Source organism: Herpailurus yagouaroundi, unplaced genomic scaffold (genome assembly GCF_014898765.1).
Source record: "Herpailurus yagouaroundi ecotype Mexico unplaced genomic scaffold, PumYag 183, whole genome shotgun sequence".
Lineage (NCBI taxonomy): Eukaryota > Metazoa > Chordata > Mammalia > Carnivora > Felidae > Herpailurus > Herpailurus yagouaroundi.
The window spans coordinates 16175900-16192109 of NW_024412414.1; the positions used below are offsets into that span (position 1 = coordinate 16175900).

Genomic DNA, 16210 nt, shown 5'->3' on the forward strand with positions numbered 1-16210 from the left:
TTTATATTTTATTGCATTATGAAAATAATACATTTGGCAAAGTAATCTAGGCTCCAAATTGAAATAAAATAAAATTCCGAAGGAAGTGTACTGATTTTTTAAATGTGAACTATTTGATGTATTCTAACCAATACATACTAGCATCCTTATTAGGCCAATAATCCAATAAACCTAATTATAATAATTCCACATAAAATTACAAGGTGTTTTTGCATTCATCCATTTTATTAGCACAAATCTCGAGAGAAGTGAGCTTCGTTTGATCAAAACCAATGTAATTAAACTCCTGTTCAGAAGACAATTTGAAACACTACCCAAAATGTGTATTTCCTTTGGTTCTACAAGTTGCATTTCATTCTTATCACGTTACATTTCTCATAATCAAACATTGTAGCAGCTATAGATTCTGCCCAGTACCTTTATAAGTAATCTAGTATATTACATTTACATTATTTGAAAAATTACTGATTTTACAAATGCAAAAATGCATAAATACATGCCTATCTACACCACCAAGACAAAGTACTCTGAACCTCCATGCTTTCACAGGCTATACCTTCTGGCGCAGGATTTCTGGGACGCCTTCCCAAGCCAAAGGGTGACAGCCCCCTGATGGGGAATCCCACTGCTCTCTGTCCACACGTGTGAAAGGTGTAGTTACAATAAACCCTAACCGGATTAAACTTATTTAATAATCAACATTTAAAATAGGACATTTTCCACTACTCGTCTCTGTTCTGCTACATTTTCAGACCTGAAAAGATGTATTTTCAAAAATGTACTAGGATAATGTTTTCACTTTTTTAAAAGGGGAAAGTGCTAAAAACATTGTACATATACACTCTGTGTCCTCATCAGCACTGAAAAGTCCTTTTCACATGTTGGGTTCAGAGTCCAGATTCTAACAGGTAAACAATCTACTCAAGGCCAAAAAAAGAAAATAATTATTTTTAATCACTGAGGTCTTGATGCTTCATTTAGATCTTTTAATGACTTTGCTGATGTGTGTTAAGAAAATGTGCCTAAAATTAGCCTTTAAAAGATTCACATCTCAATCAGTTACTATTAAAACTCGTATTTTCATTAAGCAAAGTCTGTGTAAGTGCACCTATGCATACTTGCGGAAATCTACTTCCAAATGGGCATCAATATCTTAAACCAGCTGAACAAGGTTTCCCAGTTTAACTACAGAAGTATTCCACCTATCCTAAAGAATATATCCCATGAGCATTCTACAATTATCTGTATAAACAGCAACAAGTTTGATCTATGATCAACATATGAATATCTAATAAATATTAAAACTATTAAACTATAGATTAAAATGCAGATCTCTCATAGAGTTAAATGATGGCATTTTGGTACATTCACCATTATTGTACTTTATTTAATAAAGAAATACATTTGCCCTTGCAAAAATAGCAATTGCAAGTTTACAAATAAAACCACAGACCTTAAAATCATGTTGCTAAATCTTCAACTTATAACCAACAAAAGTAAACTGATTTGTTTACAAATGGTCCATGGCACAATTAAAACAAAAAATATCAAAGGTCACAGGATCTTAAAGAATAGATTTATTGACAATAATTTCATAAATATTCTAAAGAAAAGTTTAAAATTTCTAAACTTAAAATGTTTAAAATCTGTTCTCATTGGCAAAATATCCCTCAACAAAATAAGTCACTACAAATGAAGGTCACATTTAAAATTTGCTTCATTTTAACATTTTTGCAAAAAATTTTCTAAAAATTTACAATGTGTGATTTTTTTCTCCCCTCCTGGACACAGTAAATCAATATGTAGTTTTTACGTCAACTATTAGACATATTCATAAATATATCATCTAGCTGCTGTGAACCTGACAGTCAAGTCAGTCAGTAGTATATTACCCTATAAACATAAACGGAGCCCAATTTGGTAATTATAGCAATTTAAGTAGTCAAAATGCAAAAGTTGTAATTGCCACCCACATCAACCCCAAAGATTATGATACAGTGTCAGAAACTGTTTGCATCAGTTTTCTAAGTTCATTTGTGTAATTCAGATATCTGAAACTAAAAAAGGGATTCTTTTGTATTTTGATAAAAATGTACTCGAATATTTCATAACATTAATATTTATTGCTTTATATGAATACTGTATTGAAAGCCCAAGCATTCAGTTTACACACAGAAATTATACAATTATATACCGCTTCACAAAGGCAGTGAACACATTACATTCTACAAAATCTACTTTACAGAAATTTAAAAATTCTAAATATCAAAAGGTACAGCTGAAGAAACAGGTATAAATTTGGCAGCCAGTAATTTTGACAGGGAAGTTGCAGCTTGCATGACTTTAAATATGTGAATTGGAAAATATTGAGTTTAGAGTAATCATTGTGCTTTGTGTTAATCTGAAAAATATAACACTGGCTGTCGAAGAAGCATGTTCAAAAATATTTAATTCACTTCAAAATGTCATACAAATTATGGTGGTTTCTATGCACCCCTAAAGCTTCAGCCATTTAGCTCCAGTACATTACTATAGTAATATATTAATTCTTCCAGTACAGTGGGGTTTCACACCAATGACATTTGCATACTCTAGAATAATTTAGAAAGAAATGTGTAATATTCACAATGTTCAGAAAAACAAGCAAAAGGTCAAGGAACCTGCCGGGTTCTTCTGAGATGGTCTTATGTCAGCATTCATTCTACAAAATAGTAATAAGCTAATGTTTGAACACAGTTTCCAAGATAAAGCATATTTTCTCATAAATAGTGAAGTCTTTTTCTCAGGCACCTCAGAAGTATACAAAAGAATTTTAGTTTGAACAGATCTCTTGGAATGTGTTTAACCTGGTATTTCAACAGACTTATTTCCAGGGTTTCACAAGGGCCAGATTTTATTTGAATTACTCAGAAGAGAAACTGAAACTGTCTTCTGAAAGAGGTGAACTCAATCATTACCAATAGAAAAAGTATCCACTGTATTCATCTCTTATAGAAACAGAAAAATATAACATTTCCCCCCGTAGAATAATATATATATGTGTATATATATATATATGTATATATATATATATATATGTATGTATATATGACTTAAAGTTCCATTGTACATAGTCAAACAATAAAATCTGGAAACCAGCATGAAACCCTATAATTCACATGTTAAAATGTTGAAACTATGACCAAAATATGAAAACTGCTAGAGCTGTCAGAAAGAGACAAGACAAAAAGACTTCTTGCATATGTATAAACTAAATGTGATCATCTCCAAAAGGTTTTCAAAATTATAATTATTACCTTCCAGTTTAAAAACTTTAATTCAAAAAAAAAAAAAAAAAAAAATCTATACACAAACCACTGATTTGACCAGACTGAAAAAAAAAAGTCAGCGGTAAGCAGGACCCAGAGGAGCTGATATTCACAGTTCTTACATGTACAACTCTTTCAGGATTTATCCCATAAAGTACTTTATTTTACAACCTGCTTCTCTTGTAAAAACTAGAGGTCCATTTTATTACATAAAAGTTTTATACAGTGTAAAACCAGAACTGTATGTAAAATACTGCATCTACATGTTTCTAAATAGTTAGTCTTGTTCCATTGGTTCATCTGTGACTTCTGTGGCTTCTTCGTCGTTTTCCATAGATGATTCTGAGAGAATCTCTCCAGTTTTACTGGAATTGGATCCTACTAATTCTTCCGTCTCATGGCACTCAGAACCACTACTTACAGGGCCTGTATTTTCACTACCTTCAGAATGTAAATCTTTCTCAGCTTGAGTCAGATCAGATTCCTCCATTTGATTATTTTCCTCAGAAGTCTCTTCATTCACAGTTAAGGCATCATCAGATTCTTTTTCTTGATTTTTTCTTTCTGGAATCATTTCTCTTGATGTCATAAAAGACTCTAAAAATAAGCAAATGTTGTTGTAGTTAAATTTTATTTTCAAAATACCTCCACAGTTAAGTTTCATGAATTCTGATATTCTACAGTTCAAATCCTATCCCCTGAAACTCAGCAGCAACTACATACAGGTGGCAGAAAAGCCCAACATCAGCATTATAAGGAGTTCCATTACGTTTAATTCTTTCACGCAAAAATGAAGTACAAGAATTTGAGGATCTCCTTACTCCACCCTTTTACAGATGGTCTCTAAATACCTTCTTCTTCCTCTTCATCCTCTTCTTCATCCTCTTCTGTACAGTGCTGTCTGGTACAATTACTTTCCTTGTCTTTATCCTGAGATGACGACGATGTTTCTGTTTCTTCTACCATAACCGAAGAAATTTCACTGGAAGATGTTTGGCTGGCTGTCTCTCTGACGTCACTTTCTTTGTCAAACCTGAGTCTTTTTACCTCATGCCCCTCAGCCTCCACAGAATCTTCATCTGGGTGTTTATTTTTTATAGGGCTCACTGAGGAACCTTCGGATTCAGCGGTCACAGAGTCACTGTAAATGTTTTTTTTAAAATGCCATTAGTAAGATTTTCTTCATCTTCCACATTCTCATCTCATTTTTAAGGTCTAGTAATTTTTAAAACTGTATTTCACTGTCAAAGTTAAACTGTACCATCTGGGCAAAGAGAAACACAACACAGTAATTTCGAGGGAAGCTCAACTGTTTAATGAGTATTTCCCACTAGAGCCAGTCAACAAGCTGCATGACATTTCTGTTCAATTCTGCAGTAAATGGCTTCCCGTAACATAACTGCAAGTCCTCCAGACGGATATACTCACTAAGATCGCTCACTTGTTTTGTCTGCTTTCCCTTAATGTGTTGCAGAAAATGTGAAATGGGATATAAACAAAAGGTTTCCTTTAATAATCTATAATGAGAAATAACTCACTAAATTTCAACATTTCAGGTTACTTGCAAAAACAAGAAATAAAAAATATCATGACCACTTTACTTTCTTAAGACCCTACTATAAATAGGACCTCCCCAAATTAGCAGTTTTCAGCCTTTTCTATGATCATCTTCATCATGTACTAATACTGGAAACTTCCAGAAGCCACAGACTGCTCCTGTAAAACACACTAAAACCTTTCTGTGTTCCTCAAAACAACAGTAAATAGTAAATAATGAGTGCTGAAAACAATCAATAAACGTCAACCTTTTTTGAAAACATGTTTGTTTTAAAATATAAATTACATACAAACCTGTGATTTTTGTCCTCATTTTGCTGTAAGTTGGACTCTTTGCTGTCTGCGCTCTCAGGCAAGCCATTTGTTGTCATGGGGACTGACAAAGAAACCTTTGGTCGATTAAGCGGCCTGGGTGTTCCAGGCCCATTTATATTAGACCTATGGTAAGATAAATGAACATCATTTTCTCATTTTTGTAAGAGGTCGCCCTCCCAAAGTTTGCTTATATATACACATCACAGAAGTATTTAACTTTGACTTTTAGATTTTGGGTTACCAAATTAATTTATCCTGTATCTTCCACAAAATGCCCAATTTGTAACAAAGTATACTGAACCTGCTGCTCAAAATTAGGAAAATGCAATCTCTCTGGATATTAAAATCAATAACCTCACCGTTCAGTGTAACTTGGTGAATTTCCAGGAAACATAACACCATTCATTCGATTTAAACTATTGGAATTGTTTTTCCTAGGAGAAAATTAAAAAAACACTGTTACAGATCATTTAGTTCTTTAATTTTGGTAAGACCCATGGACCTAAAACATCTTTTAAGTAAGATCTCACGGTCACAGAACCAAACAAAAAGACTTCTGTGAGAAACAACCTAATTATGGGATTACCTTAATATCTCATTTCCCACAGGTTTATTCTTGTGAGAGTTCTAAAAACAAACTCACTGTTACTGCCTATGGCATCACAGACATTTTATAAACCCAGTGTTTCTCAACAGGAGGCAACATCATTCTCGCAGCTCTCCTTCCTCCAGCCCACAGCCCCAGGAGACTTCCGACAATGCCTGAAGACATTTTTTGAGGAAGGAGAAGGACCCTACAGGCATCCAGTGGGTAGAAGCCAAGGACAGGGCTTAACTGCTGTAATTCCCAGGACATCCACTCAAAACAAAGGATCAATAGTGCCAAAGACTATGTCTTAAACTGATACGTTAATGTGTTATATAAATCTTGACAACTGGAAATACTTTTCAATTATGAAGAGGAAACTCATCAAGTAGCTATCCCAAACCTAGGAGTTTTGCCCTACAAACACCATGGTAAGGTATCTAGAATGGGATCTCAGGGTTCTGAACACCCTGACAGTAGACAAATCCACAAATGTAAAGATTACAGTAAATTATCAAATCACTTTAATCCACATCTCTTTATCAGAAAAACATAGAGGTAATGTCATTGGTAATATTCTACTTGGGGGACTGGGTAGTAGGTTCACAAGTATTTATAAATGTTATCAAGCTTCATTCCATCTAAAGTAAATATAACCTATTTTAAAGACTAATAGAAATGATACAATTATTAGAATATACAGAAATGCAAAAATCTATATATACTTACTCTGAAGAAGGGTATACACAGCTAACAACCATCACATTCTGTAATAACAAAAGTTCTTGCTTTAATGTGAGGGAAAGCACTACAACATAAAGTTTAATCATTTGTTTTTAATTTCTCAGAATCCCCCTGACAGATTAAGTGCCTATCTATTCCAATTTTACTAACACAAGGAAATAAATGGTTAGAAAGGATTAATCAAACAAGAGAAACTGAAACAATAACAGACTATTTTTTTAATATTTATTTATTGTGAGAGAGCACATATGTGCATGTGAGTGGGAGAGGGGCAGAGAGAGATGGAGAAAATCTCAAGTAGCCTCTGTGCTGCCAGCACAGAGCCTGATGCAAAGCTGGATCCCATGAATCCACAAACCATGAGATCATAACCTGAGCCAAAATCAAGAGCTGGACGCTTAATCAACTGACCCACCCAGGCATCCCCAGACTAAATCTAATATAACCTACTAAACCATTTGCTTTTTCTGCCAGTATTATTTTAACTCTACTCTAGCAACTTTGGAGTCCTGACAGTATATATATCAATCACACAGTGGAGCCACACTCTTACATTATATTGAAATCACTCCAAGATATTTAGAGATTCAAATACTTAGGCCAAGTATAATGAATTTCCTTATAGAGCAGTACCCAATCAGAAGCCTGATGTGTAGTAGCATCATATACCAAAAAAGAGCCTAAGAACTTTTTAAGAGTATAATCTTCCTGGCAATACGAACCTTATTAATAGTCAATATTCATTAAATGTGTATTGAGCCAGAGTAAGCACTTTACATTTGATCCCCTCCAGAACCCTGTTATTATCCATACTTTACAGATGAGAAACTGAGACTTGGCTTATATAACTAGTCTATGGTCACCCAAATCAAACACTGTAGCCCTGATTTGGTGAGAGGGCCACCCCTGGTACAACTGCTACAACTGCCTCTTCACCCAAAGATAGCCAAAATCTAATTGCTAAAAGTCCATAGGCTGAAAATAAGTACTGACGAATCATCTCCGTTTCCTGCCCTTCAGGAATCTTATTAAATTGAGGGCATGGAAGCTGCAACAAAATACATTAATCCAGTAAGGCCTTAAGATCTATTGTAAATCACTAAGAAATGGTTTTGGATTCCTGCTCCAAGGGTAAAATAAATTGAATCTGAATTAACTATGAACACTGAACTACGTTTTAGGATCACAGGGAATTATAAACCCACTGGTCCAATCTTGGTTCTCATAGGGTTTCTTCACTGGTTCTTTACTCCAGACAAGTCAATTTCCTACTTTTCATTTCCTCAAACACCTTGATGTCTTTGTTCATCACACTGTTTCTTTTGTCCAAAATACCCTTCTCTTATAACTAACATCCCCTACCCACAAAAAAACCCAATGCTTTTCTCATTCTTAAGTCTGATCTACATCTTTCTCAATATCTAACTTAAATTTTTGCATCAGATTTTCCAAAGTTGTGCATCTCTGAAAGCCAGAAATAAAGAAATGAATTCCATGGGTAAACAAATGTGCAAAACACAACTGAAGTTAAAATATCAATGCTAGAATTTTGCAGAGCCTTTAATGTGAATGCATACCATGAACTCCGAAAAGACAATAAGGTGGTTTCCCCAAACTTAAGTGATCACAAGCCCTCCCTCTATGCCCCTCCTATTAACTCTCTCTCCAAAACTTAGTTTTTCCCGAATTAGGAAAACAACTTGGAAAAACTTTAGGTAGGTTTCAGGAAGCCTATCCAAAGAAAAGATGCCTATAACAGCACTTAGTCAATACTCTCTTCTGAAATACATTAGGCTAAGTTTAATATAATTCCAAAAATAAAATAAATACCTTTTCTACTCCTCTGAGAAATTTGTCTGTTCCTGTATAGTTTCTCCTTGGATCTGTTAGCAACTCACATAGTCGCTGAATAGTAAAAGGGATACTGCAAAAGAATATGATTTTATAGTTTGAGATCATTAATTATTAAGAGAATCAGGAACATCATTAATCTTGCTATTTAAAGATTTATCTAGTCATCTGGTATTAAGTGACAAAAGAAAATGTTACAATAGGAAGATGAATAGATGAGTGACTTAAAAATAAGCAAGACAATAAGTACACCTGTCTTTTTAATAAGAAAATCCCTTGCCTTAAAAAGTAATTAAAAAAAGAAAGAAATTTTTGAAAGTTTCAAAACTAATTGAGAAAAAAATTTTAACATTCTGAATATAATTGAATTTTAAGTTTACAAGAGAGGCAACACAAGTAATAATCAAGTTACAGTTTATTAAATACAGAAACTTTTCCTCAAGCATTCCTTTGCACACAAAGATTTCTGTAGTGTCCCCCCCCACCAAAAATGTAAATGTTTTGTTATCGGATGGAACAAAGCAAATGATTCAATAAAAAAGTATTATAAATAAGGTCCCGCTCCATAATTACAGTTTTATATACAATGTGTGTTTCATCAGACATAAAATACAAACACCATCATTATTTTGATAAGTGCCCTATTAACTTTACCAAATACTTCAACCACAATCACATTTTCACTTGATCATACCAAATACAAAATTGATATACGTTGGACTAATATCATTATATAAATGTAAAAAAATTCATCTCACATACTGTTAGCATTCCTTAGAATTACAGTGTGAACAGCGAACATAAAAGCATTAGGACAAACAGCTAAAAAGTACAAACATAAACTTTAGACTTCAGTATTTGCCATTCAAACCGACTTATTCTCCTTAAAAACAATTACAAAACCTCGAATTAAGACTTAACATTCACAAAGTTCTTTACTGAGTATAGGCATTTTGACACAGTACTCTCCCCAACAAGGGAAAGCAGTAACAGTGCCAGGACTCAAAGCCAGTATCTCTAACTTGAAATCCCTTGTCTTCCCTTTCCACTATTCCAAACATACTTAAAATTTTAATTGTCTAAATGGGCAAACTATATTTGGTTCTCTTATTTTTAGCATCAATATTACGCTTATGTTCTTATAAAAAGTCAATATAAGACTTAGAACCTATCTTGAAAAAATATACATTTATTCATATGAAAACATTTTACATATAAGAAGCCAAGACTCAATCTTCTCTCAAGTAGCATCAAAACCTAAAACTGAGAGAGCTATCATTCTGCCAACAAAAGACTGGGCACGAACTAAAAGATGTGTGTGGCTGATGTTGCAAATACTCAGAAGGAGCTAGAAATTACAGAACTTCTCTGATGTCATCATGAATGCTAAAGGAAATGCCTTTGATTTCTGAGAAAGACCATTTCTTCCTTTTGAAAATACAGTCAGAGTGGAGTATACAGTCCAAATTAAGAATCTTTAAAATGGAAAAAGGAAACAAGGCACATCAACAACGTTACTAGAAACAAGACAGTAAGCTTACACATGTGTTTTATTCATTTCTATAAAGACAACACAACTGAAAACCTACATATAGCTAATACACAAAACTGTTAACTACATTTAAACAATTAAAAAAAAAAAACATCTCCCAAGCTACATATATAATAAACAACATAAATTTACAATTTGTCTTTCCTCAGATTTAACTGAAAGCTTAAGGGCAGGATATCCTCCTACATATTAGGTTCAATATGTAAGTTACTTGTACACATATATATCTGAAATGCATTACCATCAGGGATTTCTGAATATTAATAGTATCTCTGTACGTCAGCCCCTCTTCAAGTTCATTACTTCCCAAACCTTGAACACAGTCCACCTATGCTATTCCCTAATTAAGTAATAGTGACACTGTAACTGAGTGGGTAAGTTATTAAAAAGAAGCAAAATAGCACCCAAAGTTAAGAACAGTCAAACAATACTTAACTGACAACTACTTAAATAGATGTTATATCTAGCTATCTTTTCCTCCGACTACATTTCTTTCAAGAACCAAAACCAGTATATTCTCTTAAATTAAAAATAGCTTTATGGGCACCTGGGTGGCTCGGTTGGTTAAGCATCCAACTCTTGATTTTGGCTCAAGTCATAATCTCGGGTTCCAGAGACTGAGCCTGCTTGGGATGCTCTCTCTCTCCCTCCCCCACTCACACTTTCTCTCTCATAAACAAACTTTTTTTTTTTAAATGGAAAAAAAATAAAGAGCTTTAAAACATAAATATCTTTAAGCTGTTTGTTAACAATGTTTACCCTAAATGTTTTGCCTATTTTCTTTAGGAAGGTAAGTAAAAGTGTAGCCAATTAACAACACTGCATATGTTGGTAAATAATACTACTTTGGGGGCGGGGGTGGGGGGGAGTGTATTATATCTGCATAGCAATGTTTGCAATAATAGCCTGTGATAAAATGAGTTTACTTCTTAGGCACCTTCTGCAGCTTTAAGAGTTATTTTACCAAGTGTCCAACAGATGGCACTAAAATGTCATATAACACCCCTACTCCTTACCTGAACAGGCTAAAATATAAATATTACTTGTAAATAAAAGTATGCACTGGAAACATTAATATAATCTTGATAACTCCAATGAAGGTCTCTTTACACATAGTTGTACTTTTTAAGTAAATATAAGCTAGAAATATTTACTCAGTAGCAGAGCATATAAGTCATTACAGTAAATGCTAATAAAATTGTACACAATGCTATCAGGATAAGCTGGTATGCCAAGGAAACAAGCACGAACCTGGGAACACTTCATCTGAGTTAGGTCTTTAAAAAAGAGGCCTAAGAATAAACCAGACAAATCCAAAATGAATGTTTGCTACAAAAACTGTTACAAAAAGCTTGCCTTCGGTTACTTGTTTTCTTTTCTTAAGTAGGGCTCATGCCCAACACGGAGACCAGTGCGGGCCTTGAATTCATGACCCTTACATCAAGACCACGGTGAAATCAAGAGCCAGATGCTTAACTGACTAAGCCACCCCGGCATCCCTCTTCTGTTACTCTTGAGACATAGCAAACAAAACCATTTATTCTAGCTCCCGTAAGTAAAGTGTTTTTCCAATAAAAATCACTAAACATGCTCGCTTCGGCAGCACATATGCCAATAAAAATCACTAACTTAAGACCCCTGTGCTAAGAAGAAAAAAGCAAAAATGCACACAATGAAAAACCTAAACCAGAATCCCTAAATTTGGGGAAATGGGGTAAGGATATTCAATGGAACAACATACTGTAAAATATAAAATTTAGCAGAAAAATCTTTGTGAGGCAGGGAGTGCGTGGGTGGCTAAGCTGGTTAGGCATCAGACTTCAGCTCAGGTCATGATCTCACTGTTCCTGAGTTCAAGCCCCACGTAAGGCTCTGTGCTGACAGCTCAGAGCCTGGAGCCCACTTCAGATTCTGCCTCCCTCTCTCTCTCTGCCCCTCTCCCGCTCACTATGCCTGTCTCAAAAATAAACATTACAAATTTTTTCAAAAAAAAAAGTTTGGGGTAATTTGAAATAAAAATGTATTCAGTTTACTCTGCAATGTATTACCTTATTTGCCCACCAAAGATAAAAACAAAGAATACATAAGGAACTGGGGGGGGGGGGGGGGAGGCAGGGACTTTTAAAAAGAACATGATTAGCTAGCATTTTCCACTGTAAAAAAAAAAAAAAAAGGTGTCTATAAAATCCAGCAAAACTTAAAACAAAACCACATTAAAGATCCAAAAGTGACAGGTTCTTTCAACATGGCATTACTCAGAAACACTAGAGAATACTGTCAACCAGTCTACTTTTGATGTACAAAATTATATAGTGTAGTTAAAAAAGCATATTTGATAGCCCACTGGGAGACCATGTCCAAGCGTGTATACACACACACACACACACACAATGTAACATAACATAATGTATATAAACCACTTAACAATGCCTGAAATATTTTATAAGGTGTTCATCAAATCTTAGGTTCCATCATCATCCTGATCCCTTTAATTAATAGAGACTAGAAAGCACAAACACTCCAAAGACCAACTACAGAGGAACAAAATCAAAAGTTTATGTCTTTAAAAATATTCCTTTTAATTCCAAGGAGAGCAACTAACCCTGATTAAAGAGGATCACACATTTTATATTAGCTACAGAGTATATCTTAATTTGACTGCAATCTGTTCCCATTCACTGAATTAAAAAAAAAAAAAAAAGTATCAAGTCCTACAGACCTGAAAGCTGTGAGAATTCAAGTATCAGGAAAGGGTCTGTACATGAGAAAAACATCTAAGCGAAAATTAGCAACTCAATGTTAGTTTTAAAAGAAAGAAATTTTACACAATAAAGCCAACACCTAAAGGAAGAATTTCCTACCTTATATTTTAACCTGAGATTATAGTTTGATTAAAACTTATCTTAGTCTGTTTAAATGTTTTTATCACTAAGATGTACAAATATTCTGAATGCATACCAAGGTATTCAGTTGGAAAGAATGCATTCAGAAAAAGAAAATGCACATTTTATTCAGGATCTAAGATAAGAATCAGATAACTTATTATCTTACTCTTGTAATACAATAAACTTTCCTCATGAAGAAGATAAAGGAATATAAAATATAACACAGGCCATTCAAGTAAAAAAACTAAGCGATAACCATAAAATCAGACACCCTATTATGAAAAATGCTAAAAGAGCTCGCTTTTATTTTATACATAAAGATGTGGTTTTTACTGTCTTTTATTTTCTATTAATGGCTACATTCAGTTAACAGAATTACTTAAATCTGACCTGAACTATTTAGACAAAAACTAACTTAAATATATCTTAATTTATCAAAGGCTAAACGGGTTGTTTAGTTTACTCTTAGGTCCTACAAAAGTCAGAAATGCCACGTGACATTACCTTTTTACAGAAAGCAAGATGCTCTACCTGTACTCAGGCTTTAATATTTGTATAAATATACACATAAACATTCTTAGGTATATATTTCCTATCTCAAATCCAACGTTAGAAATCCTGATACTGAAAACATCAATGTAAAATTATAAGTACAAACAATTAAGAAAACGAAGAATCTGCACCATTCCCCATCCCAAACTAAGTCCGTAGCAACTGTCAACACTTTTAATCAAGTTAAATCATCTTTTACAGTGCCTACAGCAGGCTGATTTGTCACTGTACTTTTATCAAATAGAAAATGTCAAGAAAAAATGAGTTCTGCTATATCCTACCTTTCGATTTAAAACATTTTATTAGACATCAAATCAAATGTTATTACCAAAGGACAAGACAAAGTGGTGGTAGAGCAAGGAGGGTAGGTTACTAAATAATTTCAATTCTCAACTATGTTATGCTAAGTGAAAGAGATCAAAGAAAATAAACACAGCTACAAGATTTAATATGCTCAACACAAAAAAAATGCAAAAACTTTTTTTTCCCTAACTAGAGAAGAAAGAAAATTCAGCAACCAACAGGTCAAAGTAAGAGAACAAAGTAACAAAAGACTAAAACCCATCTTCTCATCCCTGAGTAATCTCAAGCTAACTGTAAAGCAACAATACAAAATCGAAACAGGAGTGTGTTTTACATCTATGATGTAGATAGAAGAGTATAAAAATCTCATATACGACCTTTAAAAAAGGTATGAAGAGGCACACACTCAAGTGCAGAAACTTACTATCTGTATGTATGCAACCCACATGTAAAACAATTAGTGTGAAGTTTTTAGGACTAAGAAAAATCTGGTCAGTCACGAATGTTAAAGTAACTTTAGAGAACAAATTCAATATTCAGAAAGACTATCATGTCAAAAGTTGAAAAGCACTCCTCCGTTGTAACTAACTGTACCTGCCTTACAGATGATAGAACAATTAAAAGATTTTTTTAGGCATCAAATGGTTATATATCTCTTCCAGACATGCTCATAAATACACAGCCATACTATATTAGTCAACTACCCACAATTAACTGAAACTCACTGCTTATTTTAGAAAGGCCTTAGATCTAACACCATTGACAAAGGAGAAGCAAAGACACACAGTTAATGTGTATTCATTCTTCTTCCACTTCAGTCATTTAGAGGACATATAACTATCTTTTTTAAAACTACCAGAAATGTGGGGCACCTGGGTGGCGCAGTCGGTTAAGCGTCCGACTTCAGCCAGGTCACGATCTCGCGGTCCGGTAGTTCGAGCCCCGCGTCGGGCTCTGGGCTGATGGCTCAGAGCCTGGAGCCTGTTTCCGATTCTGTGTCTCCCTCTCTCTCTGCCCCTCCCCCGTTCATGCTCTGTCTCTCTCTGTCCCAAAAATAAATAAACGTTGAAAAAAAAAATTAAAAAAAAAAAAAAAAAAACTACCAGAAATGTAAATTACATTCTTTCTACCCCTTGAAGTCCCTGTGTACTATTATAGGAATGAACTACCAGAAACAAAATATAAATATAGAAGCGTGCTTTTGTTCTTTTCATCCATTTATTCAGTACTTGTTTGAAAACCTACTATGTTCAGGCATTGACTGTTCTAGGCCTTGTTTGGAAGACACTTAACCCTGTGTCTGTAACCCCTTACAGTTCAAGAAATCAAGCCAACAAGTCAATCGACAATTACCACTTCAAAGAGGGAAAATTTAAGTGCTGACAATATAGTGAAATAATTTTGGAAAACGGATACTCTATTTTATAGCTAAATACTATGAAGCATTTACAACAGAGCTTTTACTAATTAAAAGCAAAACAAAAACAATAAACTTACCAGTGAGAAAATCGCCTCAAAGTAAGAAAAACAAGGGTATGAAACAATTTATAAGAGCCAATAAACACTTAATAAGATGTTCAATTTCACTTGCAGTCAAAGACACACAAACCTATGCATATACACACACAAACTAGTGAATAATTACAGTATCTGCACTTTCTCACACATGGAATGGCAAATTAACACATTTTGTGAGGTTAATTTGGCAGGATCAGTAAAAATTTAGGTATGCATACACTCTGACCTATCAATTCCATTTCTATAAATCAAAAGGAAAAGCAACAATCTACATATACATTCAATGTGTGACATTCATCAACACAAGAAGGTATGTATACAGACGCTCACTACAAGCACTACCTGTAGAAGTCAAAAACACCCACCACCAATGGAAATAAGGCAAATGAATTTTAACTCGCTTGTATAATAAAAAATGCAGTTATTTCAAATACATAGACAACTATAAATGCACTGAGACAGTGATATCAAAGCTCTTAGAATGGAAAATACAAATAGCATGACATGATCCTACTTTTTTTTTTTTTTATGGACTACTCCTATGACACCTGAGGATCTTTTTGAAACCATGACCAAGTATCATTTTTGTTACTTAAAAGATGACCTATTATAATAGCAAAAAGGTATACTAGAAAGGACAAATCCTCAATCTGGCTGAAAAAGACCAAAGTGCAATTTTAGCCACCATTCATAGCAAAATTTTTAAAACAGCATTTGTATGTATTCAAAGCATGAAAATAAAATTGAGAAAAACCATAAACACATTTCAATATGCCAATATATGATAATACAGACAAAAAAGCTTAAGTAAAGGGGCGCCTGGGTGACACAGTCGATTAAGCGTCCAACTTCAGCCAGGTCACAATCTCGCGGTCCGTGAGTTCGAGCCCTGCGTCGGGCTCTGGGCTGATGGCTCAGAGCCTGGAGCCTGTTTCCGATTCTGTGTCTCCCTCTCTCTCTGCCCCTCCCCCATTCATGCTCTGTCTCTCTCTGTCCCAAAAATAAATAAAAAACATTGAAAAAAAAATTAAAAAAAAAA

At 34.2% G+C, this 16210-nt stretch overlaps 1 protein-coding gene across 1 annotated transcript in view; it reads right to left on the reverse strand.

The window, feature by feature from the left end:
* Positions 1 to 213: 213 nt before the first annotated feature.
* The window catches only part of PPP4R2 (protein phosphatase 4 regulatory subunit 2), a 53771-nt gene continuing 37774 nt past the window's right edge, over positions 214 to 16210 (reverse strand). Inside the window, exons 4-9 of the mRNA XM_040492157.1 lie at positions 8341 to 8434; positions 6496 to 6533; positions 5540 to 5614; positions 5160 to 5303; positions 4160 to 4449; positions 214 to 3905 (exon numbers count right to left, since the gene is read on the reverse strand). Coding sequence (XP_040348091.1) covers positions 3586 to 3905; positions 4160 to 4449; positions 5160 to 5303; positions 5540 to 5614; positions 6496 to 6533; positions 8341 to 8434 — 961 coding nt within the window. The 3' untranslated portion in view covers positions 214 to 3585. The remainder of the gene's footprint in view (positions 3906 to 4159; positions 4450 to 5159; positions 5304 to 5539; positions 5615 to 6495; positions 6534 to 8340; positions 8435 to 16210) is intronic.